Source organism: Clupea harengus, chromosome 9 (genome assembly GCF_900700415.2).
Source record: "Clupea harengus chromosome 9, Ch_v2.0.2, whole genome shotgun sequence".
In the NCBI taxonomy this organism is placed as follows: Eukaryota; Metazoa; Chordata; class Actinopteri; order Clupeiformes; family Clupeidae; genus Clupea; species Clupea harengus.
In genome coordinates this window covers 18,480,771-18,496,619 of record NC_045160.1, presented here as the reverse complement: position 1 = coordinate 18,496,619, position 15,849 = coordinate 18,480,771, and the positions used below count along the sequence as shown (strand labels likewise).

The 15,849-nt window shown below is 42.1% G+C and overlaps 2 protein-coding genes across 2 annotated transcripts; both read left to right on the top strand.

Moving 5' to 3' along the window:
- Window positions 1-1,318: 1,318 nt before the first annotated feature.
- Window positions 1,319-6,674, top strand: LOC105904800 (extracellular calcium-sensing receptor-like). Its single transcript, XM_031573733.1, has 7 exons — window positions 1,319-1,328; window positions 1,724-1,919; window positions 2,202-2,493; window positions 3,381-4,196; window positions 4,975-5,202; window positions 5,386-5,509; window positions 5,764-6,674. The coding sequence occupies exons 1-7, from the start codon at window positions 1,319-1,321 to the stop codon at window positions 6,672-6,674; spliced, it is 2,577 nt and encodes an 858-aa protein (XP_031429593.1).
- Window positions 6,675-9,293: 2,619 nt separating this feature from the next.
- LOC105904801 (extracellular calcium-sensing receptor-like) lies at window positions 9,294-14,865 on the top strand. Its single transcript, XM_012832736.2, has 8 exons — window positions 9,294-9,386; window positions 10,204-10,212; window positions 10,329-10,558; window positions 11,836-12,112; window positions 12,367-13,197; window positions 13,341-13,547; window positions 13,645-13,768; window positions 13,961-14,865. Exons 1-8 carry the CDS (start codon window positions 9,294-9,296, stop codon window positions 14,863-14,865), a joined length of 2,676 nt encoding a protein of 891 aa, XP_012688190.2.
- The last annotated feature ends 984 nt before the right edge of the window (window positions 14,866-15,849 follow it).

Sequence of the window (15,849 nt, the reverse complement as noted above, 5' to 3'; positions counted from 1 at the left end):
AACGTCATCCTTTGCCGAACTGAATTATGGCTCCGTTGGGTTCCCGTGCGTTGCGTTTCATGCTTTGCTTGCAGCAAGAGTTGAAGAATGTTCAACTTTTCGTGAGGCAATGCATGCGTCAGCCAATCAAATTGCCTTTCATGCATAACTGACAGCACAGGCGCTAGCCAATCAGATCCCGTATATGCTCACATCTAGAAAGCGGCAAGCTCAAAAAAAAAAAAGATGGTGACCAAACTCCGTAGATGGTCGTATTTGTACCCAAAAGTTGTTTGTTTGACTTTTTTTTGCTTAGATTTTTTTAAAGTTACCGAGAAATAGACGTCTGATAGGATTTGCGAGGTGTGTGAGCACCCTACCTAATGTAAGCATGCTACTGCTTACAAGGTAAGCAGCTTGCTAGTGGCGTGATTGGTTTGTTGACCTGTCAATCTCACTATAACGTCTCTGGTATCAACAGAACCCCATGCACCAGACTCCTCCTCCGCCATCCGTTGGCGCAACGCATTCCAACGGAAGCGTGTGAATGCTCGGTTAGTGAGCTGAAGGGGGCGTGGCCGGAGCGGAGCTCCGCAGGAACCTGACAATATCCCACACTTGATATCATTGCTGTCTGTCAAAAATGTTGAAAAAAATCTTCCTAACAGGCAGCATCAATCTCACCAAGTTGTTACATATACGAAAAAATTGTGGAGAGAATGATAAGCACTGAAGTTAGACACGCTTGACAAGATGGTGCTTTCGGAGATGGCCTCCAACATACAGAACCAGGTCCTGGAAAGGATGAAAGATAGCCCGTTCTTTTCAATACAGTTAGATAAGTCGACGGACGTCAGTTACGCTGCATTACTGCTGGTTTTTGTGCGTTATTGTTGGTGCGGTATTCGATTCGAAGAGGACATGCTTTTCTGTGGAGAGCTACCAACTCGAACCACTGCCCAGGAAGACTTGGTGCTATTTATGTTGATAATAGATTGCAGTAACAGATTTAAATCATTATTTGAATTATTTGAATCATTATTTGGACCTATTTGAACCTATTTATTTGAACATTATTTGAACCTATTTGTTTGCATGTCTGAAGCAACACCTATTTTATTTAGGCCTGAGTGGTCTTGTTTCTATGTTTCAATGTTTCATCACTTGTTTTGAGTGCATGCTATCTTAAAGTAGAAAAGGTTGAGAACCCCTGTCCTAAGTCATTGACATTGTTGTCCAATAGGCTTAGATGCTTCCTCCTTGCATCCCAGTGATCGAGAAAGAAATCAGTGTTTGACTGCCACCGTCAGGATGTTATGGAAGAGCGCACCTCTGGCCAATGATTCTCTGTACACCCTTGTGTGTATAAAAGATAACTACTATGTACTTTATTAACTAATATCTACAAATATAAACCTTTACCCTCTCCCTTTTTGAGTGATGCCTGTGTGATTTGTGATTGTGTGATTTTACAAAATATGTTACAAAATACAGTACAAATACAGTAGACCTACTCTAGCTTTGTTCAACCTTTCTAAACTCCCCAAAAATGAACTATGAAAATGAACCCTCCCCTCTCAAGCAAATGGCCAACCTGCCCAATTTGATTAATTTAATATCAGATGACACACTGAAAAGGCACAACCCTCTCCATAAAACAATTGAGAGCAAAGAGAGGGAGGCAGACAGAGAGCAGACATGTGGGTCTCTCCAATTCTCCTTCTGCTGGCCTGGACAGTGTCAGCGGCCACACTGCTCTCTCCCATCCTCAACTCCAGCTCTGATACTCCTGACCTCTGCCAGCTGCGGGAGCAGTTCAATCTGACTGGGATGCATCAGGATGGAGATGTGATCATAGGGGGACTGTTTGACGTCCATTTATTCACTGAGTTTCCAGAGCTGTCTTTCAGCACTAAACCAGCGGATCCCTGGTGCCATGGGTGAGTCAACGGCTGGGTAGCCTGGCCTGGCTCTCTAAATCCAATGATATGACAGGACAGAGCTTCTTTCAAGTCTTTACACTCATCAAGTGCAAACATCAAATTAACAATGTAATCAGTGTAAAGTTGACTCTGCCGCTTCTACTGTGATATCTGCAATTACAACTGACAGTGCCACTTTTAAATTATCAGTAGTCTATAATGAATATTATTAGCCTTATCATAGGATAATATTTGATAATGTAATTGATGAATGCTGTATTTTTCCTTTCTATCTGCCAGGTTTGACCTAGATGGTTTTAAGATAGCACAGACAATGGCCTTTGCCATAAATGAGATAAACCAAAATCCCAATCTGCTTCCCGACCTCTCTCTAGGATACAGCATTTATGACAATTGTGTAAAACTCGGAGTGGCATTCCGCGCTGCAACAGCTCTCATTAGTGGAGCACAAAAAACTCTCTCCTCATCTGGCTGCAGCGGGTTGCCACCTGTGTTGGGAATCGTGGGGGATTCCATATCAACTCACTCTATCGCCATTTCTAGTGTGGCGGGTCTGTATCGTGTCCCAATGGTACGAGCTGGTGTAATCCAATATGCATTAAAAAGGAGATTGTCATTTGGGGGGGCTGGATTGCATGTTCAATGTTCCAGTTGTGAAAAACTGCTTTAAAGGAATTTATCCAAGGCTAACAAAAAGTATATATTAGATATATAATAGATGTTGTGGCTTGTCAGTGTTAAACATGGACATGTTGGAATGTAAAATTAATAGCCTTCCTAGATTTTGAGAAGAAGATTTTGGTTGTGTTCATTTTCACAAAAGTCTCTATTACACCTGCTGTTTCTATATATTCCAACCACGACAGATAAGGCTACTCACGGTCATAATTTTAAAATAGAGGCAGCTTTCAGATGGCATACATTTACCTTGTGAATGCATCAGTAAAATTGTTAATGTATTCATGGTATATCCTTTTTCTAATTATACACAGAAATCTAACCATTCTTTTCTGTCAGTCTTTTCTCTTTAGGACTCTGTACTGTACTGTTGTTGTTTATATTTATACTACTACAGGCAGTACAGGTGAATGGTGGCTAGTTCATGATCCTGCTTCTCTCCTACTTCTTGCCTGATCCTGCATTTTGTCATATAATTCTGTTGCACTTAACTAAACTAAACTTATGGATGAATTATTGCATTTAGATGGTGTGGATGAGTGAATGGTGTCAATGGATTGAGTGGATAGTGCCATTTAAATGTGTATCCCTTTCAAATCAGCCAGCCTTAATGGGTGTATTTTTTCACAACCGTTGTAACATAAGGATATTACCTTTAGAAAATTACATTTTGTAAAATATTAAAAAAAAAGAGACAACTGACCTGTATCCTCAAATTAGTTCTATTTTCCGCTTGTGTAATTTACTCAATGACAATAAAAAAAATTCTCTTTCATGCAGGTGAGCTATTTTGCTACTTGTTCCTGCTTAAGTGACAGACGGCGCTACCCCTCCTTTTTCAGGACTATTCCCAGTGACGCCTTCCAAGTGAGAGCTATGATTCAGATATTGCAGCACTTCAGATGGACATGGGTGGGTCTCATCTATAGTGATGATGACTATGGCCGATATGCTGCTCAGTCTTTCCATGAAGATATCACTGCATTTGGTGGCTGTGTAGCATTCTCAGAAATACTGCCCAAAGACAATGATATTGTGGAGATCAGAAAGATCATGCAGGTGATTCAGACTTCCACCTCACGAGTGATTGTGGTCATTTCAGCGGGATCATACCTACTGCCCCTCATGGATGAGGTAGTTCGTCAGAATGTAACAAGACAGTGGATTGCCAGTGAGGCCTGGTCCACCTCTACTCTCTTTCTTATCCCGCGCCTGCTGCCCTTCCTCAGAGGCACACTGGGCATTGGCATCCGGCGAGGAGAGATTGAAGGGCTGAAAGAGTTTCTATTGAGTGTCCGCCCCGACAACAGCTCTAACAGTTTGGTAAGAAAGGTCTGGCAGGAGCTGTTCAGCTGCAGGTTTGAGCCAGAAGAGGCCTTGGCAGTGGCTGAGGGAAGAATCTGTACAGGACAGGAGGACCTGAGCAAAGCTGACTCGGCATACAGCGATGTGTCGGACCTCAGACCCTCCTACAATGCCTATAAAGCAGTCTATGCCCTGGCACATTCCCTCCACAACCTGATGAGCTGTGTCCCAGGGCAAGGGCCCTTTCAAGGAAATAGCTGTGCCAGTCTCTATGGTATGCAACCCTGGCAGGTACACAGCTGTTTGGACACAAGCACATATGAAGCTCAGGCTGGGCATTATGCCCAAAAGTGATTTTAAAAATTCATATCAGTCAGTACATGACAATTTTTCACAATTTTAGTTTTACACCCAACACTTTTTATTTAATTAACATATAAAATGAAAAAGGTCTATTGATAGGAAATATTTTGAACAAGATATATAAATCCACAGAAAAGAAACACTGAATCAGACTGCTCATTAAGAAGGCCATGAATTAAAGACAAAATACAACATGAATTAAAGACACAATATTTTGCCCATAAAAACCTAAGAACCATTCATTCTAAAACTCTACCCAGTCTCCAGTAGCTGGGAAAAATGACTTGCTTACCTATGGAACCTATTACTTTGACTACAATGGAGTGGAAGGGTGTCTTAGCTGATAAACTATAACACTGAGTTCTTCTGTGTTTTGCACTGCAAAGGCTTTGTGTGAAATACATTCTGATCTCCAATATGGACAGTCTCGTTTCGGTGTTACCAAACTATTGCTATATAGGTGCCATACATATACTTTCTCTTATAAATGACCTTCTGTGATACCACCACATTATGTTGTTGTGGTGTGACTTTATCCAGCTCTTCTCATATTGCTAGCCTAAGATTTTATTTCACAATTCATATTGCTAAAATTATGCCAACCCAATATGAAGCACCTTTATTGGAGGATATATTAGGTGTCAGGACCTGGCACGAAAGTGTTGTCTCTTAATTTATCTGTGTTCTCTGTCTTTCTTGGCTATAGTTAATTCACTACCTACAGACGGTGAAGTTTACCACAGGCTTTGGGGATCAGGTGTCTTTTGATGAAACTGGTGAAGCCTTGGCAATCTACGATATATTCAACTGGCACAAAATGCCAGATGGTACAATGAAGGCTCAAACAGTGGGTGTTGTTGATGAATCACAACCAACTGGGCAGGTCTTCTATTTGGAAGAAGACAAACTCTCCTGGAACTCTGAATTAAACAAAGTGATTTCACATTGTAATTCTCAAGTCATGAATATCTCCTGAAATAAGATTTAAGAGTACACTTTGTGGTACATTGTTAATTTAAAAATTTGAAAACACTAGATTTGTGAAGGAATTAAGTACCATACATGCAACACACTTCACTACAGTTCAAGAGGAATTTACTGCACCTTTTATGCACAGCTTCCAAGGTCAGTGTGTAGTGAGTCCTGTCCTCCTGGAACAAGAAAAGCCAGAAAGAAAGGACTGCCTGTCTGCTGCTTTGATTGCCTTCCTTGTGCAAATGGAGAGATCAGTAACACGACAGGTAAATAAACTGATGTAACCAAAAGGATGTCCAGTGTAATTTAGTTTAAAGGGAATATTGAAGGCCTTTTCATGCAGAACGCTATGTTCATTACCTGTTGGAAGTGTCCCATTTTGTAAAGTGTCATGTACTCTTTGTTCTTAACATTACCTAAATGCAAAAAAGTCTTAAATGGTCTTAGAAGTGATAATTATTCCCTTTTTTTTCCTCTCTTTATTGAATATCTTTCTGCTCTCCATGTTTTATCTCATCAGATGCCATTGAATGTATTAAGTGCCCAGTGGAATTCTGGTCAAGCTTAGAGAGAGATCACTGTGTGCCTAAGGAGATTGAGTTCCTCTCCTACGAAGAGGCCTTAGGCATCATATTGACATCAGTGTCTTTGTTTGGTGCATGTGCCTCTGCTATGGTCATTGCCATATTTGTTTACCACCGTCATACTCCTGTAGTGCGAGCCAACAACTCCGAACTGAGCTTCCTGATTCTGCTTTCACTAAAACTCTGTTTCCTGTGTGCACTGCTGTTCATTGGTCAGCCCAGGATGTGGACCTGTCAACTCCGCCATGCAGCATTTGGTATCAGCTTCGTACTCTGTGTCTCTAGCATTCTGGTTAAGACAATGGTGGTGATTGCAGTTTTTAAGGCCTCAAGACCTAAAGGTAAAGGCGCCTTGAAGTGGTTTGGAGCAGCCCAACAAAGAGGCACTGTCCTCATCCTAACTGCTCTCCAAGTGGTCATCTGTGTTATTTGGCTCTCCACTGCTTCTCCTACACCTTACAAAAACACTCACTACCAGAGTTCCAAGATTGTGTTTGAATGTGCAGTTGGCTCAGTGGCAGGGTTTGCGACATTGTTGGGCTACATAGGCCTTCTGGCAGCCATTAGCTTTCTGTTAGCTTTCTTAGCAAGAAACCTCCCAGACACTTTTAATGAGGCTAAGTACATTACCTTCAGCATGCTCATATTCTGTGCTGTGTGGATTGCTTTCGTTCCTGCCTATATTAGCTCCCCTGGTAAGTATGCAGACGTAGTTGAAATCTTTGCCATCCTGGCTTCAAGCTTTGGCCTGCTCATAGCCATATTTGCCCCAAAATGCTACATAATTCTCTTGCATCCAGAAAGGAACACCAAGAAGGCACTAATGGGTCGAGGTACTCCTAAATAATAATTCACTTGACCAATAAAATCTCATACTGAAATCATAGCAAAACGTACAATAACGTTGCTTCTCAAAAGCTTATGAATTCATAAGATGCCAATCGTAATAACTGATACAAATTTTAGGCTATAATAATTGACCCGATCTGAAGGCTGATGGACTATCTGATGTCGGAGAGTCCTTGCCTAATCTGAATCAGGTTAATGATTTTTATTATAAGCCTGCAGTTCGTAACGTCTGAGTTGTGTTTATGTAGATTCACTCATACGACCAAAGCCACTTCTCCAACACAGGAGCGTGCACTGCCTGACTAGCCTACTTCTGGTGCCGGACTCCATGAGAGAGATCACAGTGAATCATTGTCATCGCTAACTGTATCCAACTTCCTATCCCTGTCGTGGATCGTCCTTCCTGATTTCTGTGGAGAGGACAGTCAAATATCTGTCTTTCTCTTCTTGCTTTGTTTAGCAGTACAAACTTGTAGGTATAGGCTGCAAATGTTGGCTGCATTTTCCCTGACATTCTTGTGCAACTAGCTTGTTAGCTTTTATAGCAATATGTCTGCCCTGCCTTTTGGAAGATTCCGGTCATGCGCAATGAGTATGAGACAGCCAATAATTTGCATAAGGGACGAATGAAATGATTGGATAGGCTTTTACAGCCCTGCAGCTGCCACAGATGACAGATTGTTTTCTTTTTGTTGTCAGAGCATTTAATGTATTCATTGCTATCGGGATGTAAAGAGAAAAGATTGCTTCTGAAATAAACTGCCTACCCAGCCTTTAACTATAAGTTAATGTCTACATTTTATAACTAGATGCATATTAACCAAATGAAGGTGTAGCCTACAATAAGCTAAGTCATATCTTAGCCAATGAGTTTGAAAGAGCGCTCTCTATTTGACTGTGTCTATTGATGAATAAACTACTGTAGAATAACTTGAATTATCTTGGCCTACATGAACATTTAGAACGGTCACCCTAAATTGAGCCATGGGTTGGTGTGTGCAAATCCCACAGCAGTAGTGTCAGCAGCAGTGTTGGGATGCCCCCACATGACTTTAGAAGTCGGGGCGGGTAGAAGGCAGTAGGACGTAGGGTGGAACACAAACTTGCAGTGGTCCTGTCATGAATGATTTTCAGTTTCACAGATACCTTTACTCACAATAAAATAAAGTTTAAAAAGGTTAATCCACTACCTTCCACTACCAACCCTACCATAAAACTCCTAAGGGAACCTAATCCTACTGTTTTGCACAAATGTTCTCAGCTTTTATCCTCTATTATATTTACTATAATTATTCACAAGGAATCTTGATCATATGTACTGTATATGCAACAAGGAATGTAGCTAAGGTAACATGTATTGTATTGATGCACATTCACAGTGGCAGTTCACTGACTAACCACATAGGACGGCATTCAGTTTAATACTTTGTCTGTATTTCTAATCTGATTGGTGTTAAGACAACACCAGTTTGGATTTCCTAACCTGTACACTGGCCATTTACTGTATGTTGCCATGGAAGCCAAACATTAATGGACCTCCTCTACACATACACAGGGCATTTATTTCTCTCTCGTACTCCAGAGTGGTGCAACACTCAACAGTGATTGTCACATTTTTAAGGAAAAATTGAGATAGGTAGCTTCCTCAGTTTCTTCTTCGCCTCTGCTATTATGTCCATACAGAGAATACTGCGCTAGCTTCCTCTTATAGCTAGCAGATAGGTCTAGTTGTTGTGGCGTGAGGTGGTGCCATAAAGCATTATGTAGTTCTCACAAGAGGTCTCGCGCCATATCCACCAAAGTTACGTGGATATGGCAGAAGTATGTAGCAGAAGTATGTGGCAGAAGCAAATCCCCAAACGGCATTCACCATTGGACAAGAACTTTGGTAGTTCAGGGTCATGCTGTTTTAACTCATGAAGAGATTGCTTGCCAATATCCCTCATATTCACTGTGTGGTCTTCCTAGGTGACCTGGAGAATCTTCCTGAGGTCCTCACTGCCATCTGCCACCCCTGGATCATGTGGTGGGTGAAAATGGTATGGCCACCAAACTGAGCGAGGTGTCCACTGTCAAACAAAAACAAATCAAACTTGCAATGATATCTCTGAACTTCGCAGCTTCCTGAGGCTGACTTCGTAGTATTGATGTTTTTGTGAAGGACCGTGCCAACATTGTCACAATTGACAAGCTTCTGTGGGATCACTCCTGAGCTGCTGCTTGCTGCCGAGTCGTCTGCTCCGACATACCCTGATGCCCAGTGGCCCTTTATTGTGGATACCAATGCCAGTAATGTTGGGGTTGGGACTTACTTGCTGTAATTACTGGAGCGATAAGTGCTTTCACCCCAGATCTGCAGATGGTCCAGGACTCGGTGGGAGCGGGTGACTTTGGGGGCAAAACCCTCCATAGGCTTGGACAGTTCTACTGGGCAGGGTGCAGACAGGGTGCTGATCTCCATGTTCACTGCTGCTATGTCTGTGATGCCCAGAGGGGATCAAGCTGTCGATCACATGTTCCCTCGTAACATTACTAGGTGGGGGTCCCCATGGAGCAGGTGCAGGTGGACAATCTGGGACTATTTCTGGTCACGGATGCAGGGAACCGCTAGATCCTCATGGCCATAGATTACATCACCAAGTGGCCCACAACATTTGCCATCCCAGATCAGAGTGCCACTTACAGTTCCAGTACCAGTTTGAGGCACCAGGTGAGCTGCACAGTGATCAAAGACAGAACTTTGAGGCCTCAGTGTTGGGTGAGGTCTGTCAGTAACCCCCCCTTCACCCACAAAGTGATGGACTGGTGGAGCATTTCAATTACACCCTGGCTCACCATCCTTGTCATCCAGCACCAGTGGGACTGGTCTGCCCCTGGTCGTGTGGTGGTCGGGGCACCATGTACATGTACTTTTAAAGCTGTGTGCTAAATTTGATAGCCATTATTATATTTCCAGGTCACATGTCTGGAAACCTCAATTCATTTTGGAGCAATTACTTTAGTTTTCTCAAAGGTCACACAATTTACTTTTAGCATCTTCAGTAAAATACACAGCATAAACAGTAAGGGCTTACATAGGTAGCATTCCACCCTTCAAAACACTATGGCGAACTTTTTCCAGTTAACCTGTCTGATAGCTCTCAAGAATGAGTTGAGGTTAGTGATGTTCGAGCATTTGACTGGACTATCAAATCCAGTACCACTTTTGCCCCACCAAACGCTGTGGATTCTGTGATTTAGGGGTATGGGTGCAAGAATACAGAATTATAAAATGTATTTCTCTTGCTGTCTTTGTCATGCTCCTTGTTGAACGTTTTAGTGGTCCAAAACAACACAGCCATATGACTTAATGACGACTGTAAACCTTCACCCAACCTCTCTCAGATTAGCAGCCCAGTGGGAGCAGCAGTGAACCGCACACTCATTGCTAAATGTTGGACAATTATCCCTAACTGCTTGCCTTCTGGGAAGAGTAATTGGAAACAACTCTCTGCTCTGTAATTTTTGTTTTTCTCACGTCCTCTCAGGACCGTGTGGTCTGAACAAATACCCATACTAACAGCACTCACACACACAGAAGGGGAGGCTGGCACTTAGTCAGGTCAGAAGAGCTTCACCCATGCCCAGCTCCTCATCAGCCCTTTTGCTGCAGGCTTCTGCCACACTGCTGCTTCTGCTCTGGCTGCCTGGAGAAGCAGTGGTGGCTGAGATGGCAGAGCAGCAGCAGAGCTGTTCACGCTGGGACCAATCTGAGGGGGTTGATGACCGTGGCATCTCTCAGGATGGAGATGTGGTCATTGGAGGGCTCTTTGTGGTGCATAACCAACCACCTACTCCAGACCTGAGCTTTACCAGGAACCCTGGGCAAAAGCCCTGCTTTAGGTAAGTATCCAAAAAGTGAAGAGTGATATGAAGTGCGAGGAGTATTATAAGAACATTTCACCTATGATATACATAATACCCTCTGCTCATCTTGGTTTATTGTACATACATATACGAACCACTCTGTATTATATTACATATTCTGTGTATTTATTTTCAATTTCAATGTAATGTATGTGATTGTCCTGTTTTTTTATAATCCAATTGTAACTGATTACTCTGGAATAAGCATTAAATTAATGCCATGGTGAATTGAATGTAAGGCATTACATTTGCTGAACTTCTTGTAATACTTTGACTTGTATGTTATTTTAAATAATAGTAATTGTATTTTAGTTTTTTTGACTTGGAAGTTATTATTTATCAACTTTCACCTACTACCATGAATGCATTATCGGAACTAAATGTTTTATTCTTTTTCATGAAATATATGCTTCACTTCATCAACAAGAAATGTGCCTAACCTTGATGAAAATCAATGCTTTATGAGGCTGGAGGATATTACCATGACCTGTCACTAATCCCTTCTTCTCTTTACAATAATGCTTGAAAAACAATATGAGAGGCTGTGGCCAATGTGTGTCATGTCCAGTATTGATTTGATTGAGCTGATTATTCTGATGTTTTCATGAAAATATATATATATATAAAAAAAATGTACAAACCAACAAACCAAATGTTTATTTCAACAATTCAGTTAAATGTTCAGAACCTAAAACTGTTGTTTTCTGTGATCATGTAACGGACAAGTTTGTTTTCTGTTTCACATGACTTGGGTTGAATTTTAGTTTCTATTTTATATTGTCGATCTGTTTATATCTGTTGGTATTTATTTATTTTGGTAGTCATTTGTGACATATCTCAGTCATATTTGACTAAACTGGGAATACTGACAAATCATGGACTCTTTAAAATATTGCTTGTCTTATTGCAAATGCATTTTGTGACTTCTGTCTCTTTAATCTATGTAAATTATAGACTATACTGTATGTCTTATTGTTATGACATTTACCATGGCAATATGTGGACAAAAATGGCCATTCCAGTTAAAATGTATATAATATTACCATTCATAGTCATAGTTTATCATTTTCCATGGAAAAATGGAAAAATAAACTTCTAAATTCAGAAAAATGACTTTGGCTGAAATTGCTTTATTAAGTAAAAAAATGCAATAAATCAGGCTTAGGCAAATGAATTTGTCTATATAAATATCATGAATTAATGATATTACCTCATAATCTTGATCCATGACTAAATCTTGTTTCTCGTGTCAGTTTTCAGCAAGGGCCTTACCGCTGGGCCCATGCTATGGTATTTGCTGTTGAGGAGATAAACAAAAATCCCTACCTCCTCCCAGGAGTGCGACTTGGCTACCAAATCTTAGACAGCTGCACTCGGTACCCCTGGTCCTTACGAGCAGCGATGTCTTTGATCAGCGGAGGGAATCATTCCTGTAAGTCTACTGGACCTGTGCGTGTGATTATAGGGGATGCATCTTCTACTCAAACTATCATGCTGTCTAGGACGCTGAGCCCTCTGCAGGTGCCACTGGTGAGTTTCATCATGGTAGAACTACAAACTATAAAGATAACTATTATGGATGTTCTGACTGCCAGCTGAAATCAAGCTTTTTTTCTCTACATGTAATGAAATGAGCCACGGGTGACATGTGGTAGTTAAACTGAATGTTCTGTATTGTGTGGAATGATTTGTCCAACAAAATAGTTACACAAGAAAGGAAGCATAAAGACTATTGATGGATGGAAAATACTTTCCTAGGTGTAACTGATGCTTTGTTTCCGCAGATCAGCTATCAAGCCAGTTGCGCCTGTTTGAGTAATAGACGAGAGTTCCCCAATGTCTTCCGCACAATTCCCAGTGATGTGTATCAGGCACGCACCATGGCCGACCTTGCTGAGTATTATGGGTGGACCTGGGTTGGAGCTGTGGTTGTGAATAATGACTATGGACTACTGGCAGTGCAAGCCTTCAGAGAGAGGGCACAGGGCACAGGGATATGCCTGGCTTTTTTTGAGACGTTAAACCGTGAGACCTTGGCCCAGGACGTGGATCGGGCAGCAACTACAGTGCAGATGTCTTCAGCACGGGTGGTGCTGGTGTTTGCCTGGTACACAGATGTGGAGGCACTGCTGCTGGAGCTTGCTCGCAGGAATGTGACTGGTAGACAGTTCCTGGCCAGTGAGGCCTGGAGCACCAGCTCATACCTGCTCAATAACCCTGCCCTGAGAAATATCGGCAATGGGGTGCTGGGAGTGGCCATTAGGAGTGCACCCATCCCAGGCCTAGAGGCACATTTACGCCAGCTTCGTCCCTCCCGTCACCCAAGAGACGCCCTTCTGAGAGATCTTTGGAGGGAGGAGTTTGGTTGTAACCCTGACAGTGGCTCTAGCTCTGACTCCTCCTCCTTACCGTCCTGCAGTGGGACAGAGAGCCTGGAAGGGGTGCAAAACACTTTCACAGATACAACTCACCTGCGGGTGACCTATAATGCATATATAGCTGTGTATGCTGCTGCACATGCTTTTCACTCTCTGCTGTCATGCAGTCCAATAGAGAACACTGACATGAACAGAGGCCAACAGTGTTCCTCTGACTACAATATCAGCCCAGCTAAGGTGAATATTTCAGCCTCAATTAATTAGTTTGGATAGTTTGAAAGAAATTATGAACACAGAATATCATATCATATTTATCATAATCAAAACTCACCTTGACTTGAACCGAGATGAGATTTACTGTCAACGTGTGCTCTTTCAAGCTTTTGCAACACCTGAGTCAGGTGAACTTCACCACTCAGCTTGGGGAGAATTTCCTCTTCCATGGTGGGGACATCCCAGCAGTGTATGACCTTGTGAACTGGCAGGAAGCACCTAACGGTGTGCTGAAGTACATCACAATTGGACGTGTGGAGGGATCCCAGCTACATTTGGAAGATTCAGCCATCTGGTGGGCCACAGGATCACAAGTAACTCCATTTAAGGCTGAACCTACATTCATATTGTGATACATACTTACTGAAATAACACTGCAATAATAACACTCCACCCTTCTGGCATATGCAGGTGCCAGGGTCTGTGTGCAGTGAGTCCTGCCCTCCTGGGACTCGAAAAGCAAACCGAAAGGGGGAGCCAATCTGCTGCTTTGACTGCCTTCCTTGTGCAGACGGAGAGATCAGCAACACAACTGGTGAGGATATAAAGTTTAGATATGTGGCATCATTAACACAAATCACAACTGTCTACTAATTAAATCCGCTAATTATATCTGCTTATTTTAGAGGATGAAACAGGTCAGATTGGGCCATGGATGGATAAGAATATATTAAATAAATGTAATAGCACTCTAAATGTAGTATATTGTCTTGTTTGTGTCTTTTAGATTCTCTGACTTGTGAGGGCTGCCCTCTGGAGTTCTGGTCCAACAATCGGAAGAACATGTGTGTTCCTCTCACTGTGGAGTTTCTCTCTTTCAACGACACCATGGGCATCACTCTCACAACTGTTGCTGTGTCAGGTGCTGTGATGACAGCGGCTGTAGCTATTGTCTTTCTGTACAACAGACATACACCCATTGTGAAGGCCAACAACTCTGAGCTCAGCTTCATGCTCCTGATGTCACTCAAGCTGTGCTTCCTGTGTTCTTTGTTGTTCATTGGTCAGCCAACAGACTGGTCATGTCGCATTCAACAGGCAGCGTTTGGGATTAGTTTCGTCCTGTGCATCTCCTGCATCCTGGTCAAGACTATAGTGGTTCTGGCTGTCTTTCGGTCAGCAAGACCTGGTTCAGACTCTATGATGAAGTGGTTTGGGCCGGGTCAACAAAGAGGCAGTGTACTTCTCTTCACCTGTGTGCAGGTGGTTATATGTGCTGCATGGCTATCCCTAAGACCTCCTCTGCCTCACCGGAACATTGGACATAAAATCATTCTAGAATGTACAGTAGGATCGGTGGCAGGATTTGCAACATTACTTGGCTACATCGGTGTGCTGGCTGCAATCTGTTTCCTGTTGGCATTTTTTGCTAGAAAGCTTCCAGATAATTTCAATGAGGCCAAGTTCATAACCTTCAGCATGCTAATTTTCTGTGCTGTGTGGATTGCTTTTGTTCCTGCCTATGTGAGCTCACCAGGGAAGTATGCCATCGCCGTCGAGATCTTTGCAATCCTGGCATCAAGTTTTGGCCTTCTCCTCTGCATATTTGCTCCAAAGTGCTTCATAATCTTACTCAGGCCAGAGAAAAATACCAAGAAATTTCTAATGGGAAAGGCACAGACTCATCAATAAATTTTTAAAGCACATGAAGTAATACTTTTGTTATTATGCACATACATACAGATAATGGAAACTATGTGTTAAATGTCAGTGTCTTTTTATAAGACATTAATGTCCTCAAAGATTACTACTACACAGGAAAAATTTACATTTTGGATGCACTTTCTGTAAACATTTTCTAAAAGAACTGATACTTGTGGTAAAATAGTTTTGACATTTCTGAGGCAAAAGTGTTTCACAGCATTCAGCATAAAATATGGTGGGTATATCTATTTAAGAGTGGCAGTGAATTAAAAGGCACCTGATTATGTTTGAATTTCTTTGAGTATTCAGCTCTGTGTCACAGTAGGTTACAAGTCATGTATAACACCTGGTTTAGCAACCTCCCATCCCATCCCAAACATGTAGTAGCTGCTGCTGGTACACTTTAGTTATTCACACTAAGGGCCACATGTATCGTCTAAAAAATTGCCATTGGTAACAGGTTTTGTGCTTCTGATTCATATCATTCCACAAGTAGTCTTTTTGCTTATTGTAACGGAAATTCAGTTTTTTCTTTCTGTTGTACCATTCTCCCCTTTGGTCACACCCATCACATCCATAGTACCCAGCACGCGCTTTCGTCACACCCGATACAGAGGAAGGTGACTGACATACTGAAAGCTTTACCGCTTACTGTGAGGTTTGTCACCAAACCACATACTTGGAACACTGTGGCTCGGACAGAGCCATAAACAATTACAGCCAATCAATGAGTTGCTTCAGAGACACGCAAGGGAGGGATGTGATTTAATTGTTGATGTATGATCTCAGCAGACAATCTTTATGTAGCGACCTCTCGGGTACAGTCGACTACGCCACCCCTTGTGGGCTAAATTATGTCAGAGCAAGGGGAACTCAATTACACTATTGCCAGTTTTTGTGAAAGTATAAAAATACTCTTTATTAATAAATAGTACACACGAGTAGCGTTGGTTGGTCACCAGATAAGGGAAT

Excerpts from the sequence above, each read along its gene's own strand:
- LOC105904801 (XM_012832736.2), top strand. The coding sequence starts at position 9,294 with ATGGCCATAGATTACATCACCAAGTGGCCCACAACATTTGCCATCCCA. Across the intron at positions 12,113-12,366 it reads GCCCTCTGCAGGTGCCACTG|ATCAGCTATCAAGCCAGTTG; the intron begins GTGAGTTTCATC and ends TTGTTTCCGCAG. Across the intron at positions 13,548-13,644 it reads GGTGGGCCACAGGATCACAA|GTGCCAGGGTCTGTGTGCAG; the intron begins GTAACTCCATTT and ends TGGCATATGCAG.
- LOC105904800 (XM_031573733.1), top strand. Across the intron at positions 2,494-3,380 it reads GTCTGTATCGTGTCCCAATG|GTGAGCTATTTTGCTACTTG; the intron begins GTACGAGCTGGT and ends TCTTTCATGCAG. Across the intron at positions 5,203-5,385 it reads GGAACTCTGAATTAAACAAA|CTTCCAAGGTCAGTGTGTAG; the intron begins GTGATTTCACAT and ends TTTTATGCACAG.